General features: G+C 43.2%; 1 protein-coding gene across 1 annotated transcript in view; it reads left to right on the top strand.

The window, feature by feature from the left end:
• Positions 1 to 230: 230 nt before the first annotated feature.
• NAV2 (neuron navigator 2) overlaps positions 231 to 3,641 on the top strand; it is a 242,657-nt gene continuing 239,246 nt past the window's right edge. Inside the window, 1 exon segment of the mRNA XM_009334531.1 lies at positions 231 to 627. Coding sequence (XP_009332806.1) covers positions 370 to 627 — 258 coding nt within the window. The 5' untranslated portion in view covers positions 231 to 369.

The following is a 3,641-nucleotide window of genomic DNA, read 5'->3' as shown; positions in this document are numbered from 1 at the left end:
ATTTCCAGGGACGAAAATTACAGGAGTCAGCCAGAGAAAGGAAGGAGCAAGTTAAATAACAGCAGAAATAGGAAGGAGGACAGTGGTGAAGAACTGAAAATAAAATCAGAGGAAACAGGTGGAAGGCTGGCATAAAGCTGGGAGATATTTTAGGCTGAAAGTGGTTTTGTGTTTTTTTTTTCTTTTTTTTTTTCTTTTTTTTTTTTTTGGTTGGTTTTAAATTCTAAGCTGATTTTGGAGATCCCTGCAGTAAACCAGGCTGCTTTAGTGTAGAGCAGTTTCCTCAACGTGTCCTTTTCTCTCTCCCTGCCTGCTGTCTCTGCTGTTGCTGCTGCTGACAGAAACGTGTTAGGAAAGCAGAAAGAGAAAATGCCAGCCATCCTGGTAGCCTCCAAAATGAAATCGGGACTACCTAAACCCGTACACAGCGCTGCTCCAATCCTGCATGTCCCAACAGCCAGGACCATCCCGCAGCCCTGTTACCTGAAGTTTGGGAACAAGGTGGAGGTGACGAAGCCATTGTATTCCAGCCAGATTCCTCTCAAATCTCCTAATGGACAAGAAAACACCGGGGAAGGACTCCCACCAAGGAAGAGCAGCTCGGTAGAAAATGGATTTGACACACAGGTTAGAAGGCACCAAATGTTGGGGAGGTGTATGCGAGAATTTATTTCTATATTGAGTGTGTGCAGCAGGTTTTCTGAGGCAGATAGTGGTGTGAACAGCAGTGAGAGAAGGGGGGGGTGTGTGTAATAACATCTGTCTCCAGTGGTGGGATGTTTTATATTCCGCATAGTAGCATGTGTTACCAAGGGATGGCTTTGTAATTTTGTCAGCATGGTGGAGCTGATGGTGGGGTGGTGAGGGATGGTGCTGTGTGTGCTGTTTGCCTGTGTTGCCTTCTCTATTGCCTTTGCTTGAACTTGTGGGATTTGTGGAAGGGAGATGGTAGAGGTGGTGTTTACGGGGTGTGTTCTTTGTGTTCTTTCTGTAGATGCTCATTGTAATGGCTGGGTTGTGTGCCTGGGATGGGGAAAGATTGCTGGTTGTCATGAATGTGTTCTGTGTTTGGTCATGTACTGTACTGGAGCATTAGTCGCGTGAACATTCTGTGTTTGTAGTTGTGTGGGGAGTGAATGGGAGGCAGTGCTTGATGTTAAATTACAATATGCATGTTACTCTCAGTGCAGCTAAATTCAATAGATTATGTAGGAAATGAATACTCAAGTGGAATTGTCTGTTTTAATGCTATATGTGCATGACATCATTAGGTGCAGCACATTATCAATATGCATTCTTTAGATTTCCCTTTAATGTGTGTCAGTTTTCTAGCATATTTTTATATATGCTGCTTCCTTTATAGGGAGGAGAAATGTACGTTCTTCAGCTCGTTGAATTTTTGTCAGCATAGTAATGTTTTCAGCATGGCTCGGATTGCCTTGTACTGCTGATGCCCCAGTGTGCTCGACAGCAGCGTAAGCAGATAGTACGTGTTAGTGTACTACGGTGTGAGCAAAGCAGATGGTCTGCTGCAGCAAGCAGAATTGATTAACGTTGTATAGAGATTGCCGTATAGCAGCGTGATGTATTTTGGCAACAGCCATATACATTACAAGCTGCTTCTACCGATATCTGAGCCCAGCAGAAGGTGATACCGTTACACTGGGATAGGGAAATGATGACAGATAGTTACCTTTTTTTTTTTCTTTTCCTTCTTCAAGGAAAAATGGGTCATCCCTACCGTCTAGCTTTTGAAATCTATGGCCTCGTAACCCTATTCTCTTAAGACAAGTGCAACTACTGATTGGGTGTGTTTGGCCCCGTGCCCTGAATTTTAGGATATGCTGCACTTTCATTGCTGGTAGACAGGGTGATGTCTCGAGCTGCTCAGGCCAGGCAAATATGAGTGTAGCGGTTTCTGAGGGACTGAGAGCAGGAAGAGGAGACAGACAAGTATTGGTGGCAGGGTGGTGGCAGCGGACAGACCGACCTGCGCATCGCATCTTGTTCTTAAGAGAGGAAGAAGTACTCTTTTTCCTTGTGCTAGAATCTGTCCTTGTGATTATGAAATGTCAGCAAAATCTCGTTATATACTGCTCTTTCTCTCAGACATGCCTTGGTTTCTGCATAGAAATTTATATTCCTGCAAAAGTGATTGTTATTCATAAATACTTTCTCATCTTATAATAGATTATAATCAGAGAGATCCTGCCAGTGGTAGCCATTTGCAGCAGGAGGGGGAATACTATGGTGGTTTTAACCCTTACACAGAGGTGGAACAACCCCCTTTTTTTAATATCCTCATGATGAAAGGGTCTTCATGCTAACTTGTTATATTTAAATGGGGAGTGATTTTGGCCAAAGGAATTTCAGATAATTTTGAATTTTGAATAACTTCAGCAGCGGAAGAAATCCTGAGCTTTGTCATTCTCAGTAACCCCATTTGGGTAACAGTCTTAGCAGATGACCAGCACCTTTTAAGGTGTGAACCAGTGAGGTTTGTTTTACTCTCCATTATCTTGAATAAACACAATCCTTTTTTGTTATTCTTATTGATCTAGCTTTGATCCCTCTGCCCACATAAGCATGTGGATTTTTGCCATTCAAGGTAGTAATTTGGAACGTCGGTCTATATCTAAAGGGAGATTTTTCCAGATCGGTTGTATCAAGGGCAATGTTCTTTTCTTTTTCTACCGTCCCTCCCTCCCAAGGGAGGAGGAACGGGATGGATGGACAGCTGGCAGATGCTATGTCAGCAGCTGAAGCATTTTTATCTTGGAAAACCTTCAGCTACATTCAGGTATAGAAGTGCTTTCTGATAATGAGCCTAGTAAGGTTTAGTCTTAAACGCTGCACTAGGACTAAATAGCTCAAGAATCGTAGATATGTCCTATGGGGGTGATCACTTGCTTCTCTGGGTATTTTATCTTAAGCACCAGTGGGGCCCTCACCATTTTACTGTGCAGGCACCTAGCATCCCCTGTGAGGGAGGGAAGTTATGTTCTTATCATGCACGGCATTTAGAGTTTAGATCCACAAGTAGGACTTGATACAAACGCTTTAGCACCTATCTTTTGTAGATCTCGGTCCCTGCATGGAGTTTGCAGCCCATGGGGAAGGACATAATATCCTCCTGTGTGGGTGGAGGGAGAATTAAAAAGAGATTGTGACACTTGGATCAAAAACCGAAGAGGAGAAATAAAAATGACTGAAATCTATTTAATTTGTGCTGTATTGCTTGCTGAGGCTGAACTTGGAATTTGCAGCCCCGAACTCTCTCTTGGCATAAGGCATGTTATTTCCATCAAAACCCAAGGTGATATCAGGCTACTTTCAACACAAGTGGCAGAGAAGCATTGCTTTTGTACAACTGCTTAGCGGTTAGAGGGTTCACTCAGAAGGTGGGATATCCGAGTTCAGTTTCCATTTCAACACGAGGGAATTCAAACTCCTATCATATCTCTGGAGGGTTTAATAATCAACAAGCCACAGGATGTTCTGGGAGTATTTTAGGGAGTTGCTCTTAATCCTGTTGAAGTTGGTCCTCCTTGCACTGCATAACACAAAATTCAGTTGCATGTACAGAATAAGGACAGAGAGCAACTTGACCTCACGTTTAGGACATCTGCTTACAGGGAAAG

The sequence above is a fragment of the Pygoscelis adeliae genome, unplaced genomic scaffold, assembly GCF_000699105.1.
Source record: "Pygoscelis adeliae isolate BGI_AS28 unplaced genomic scaffold, ASM69910v1 Scaffold171, whole genome shotgun sequence".
Taxonomy (NCBI): domain Eukaryota; kingdom Metazoa; phylum Chordata; class Aves; order Sphenisciformes; family Spheniscidae; genus Pygoscelis; species Pygoscelis adeliae.
Note: the sequence above shows the minus strand (reverse complement) of the source record. Positions and strands in the feature narration are given on the sequence as shown.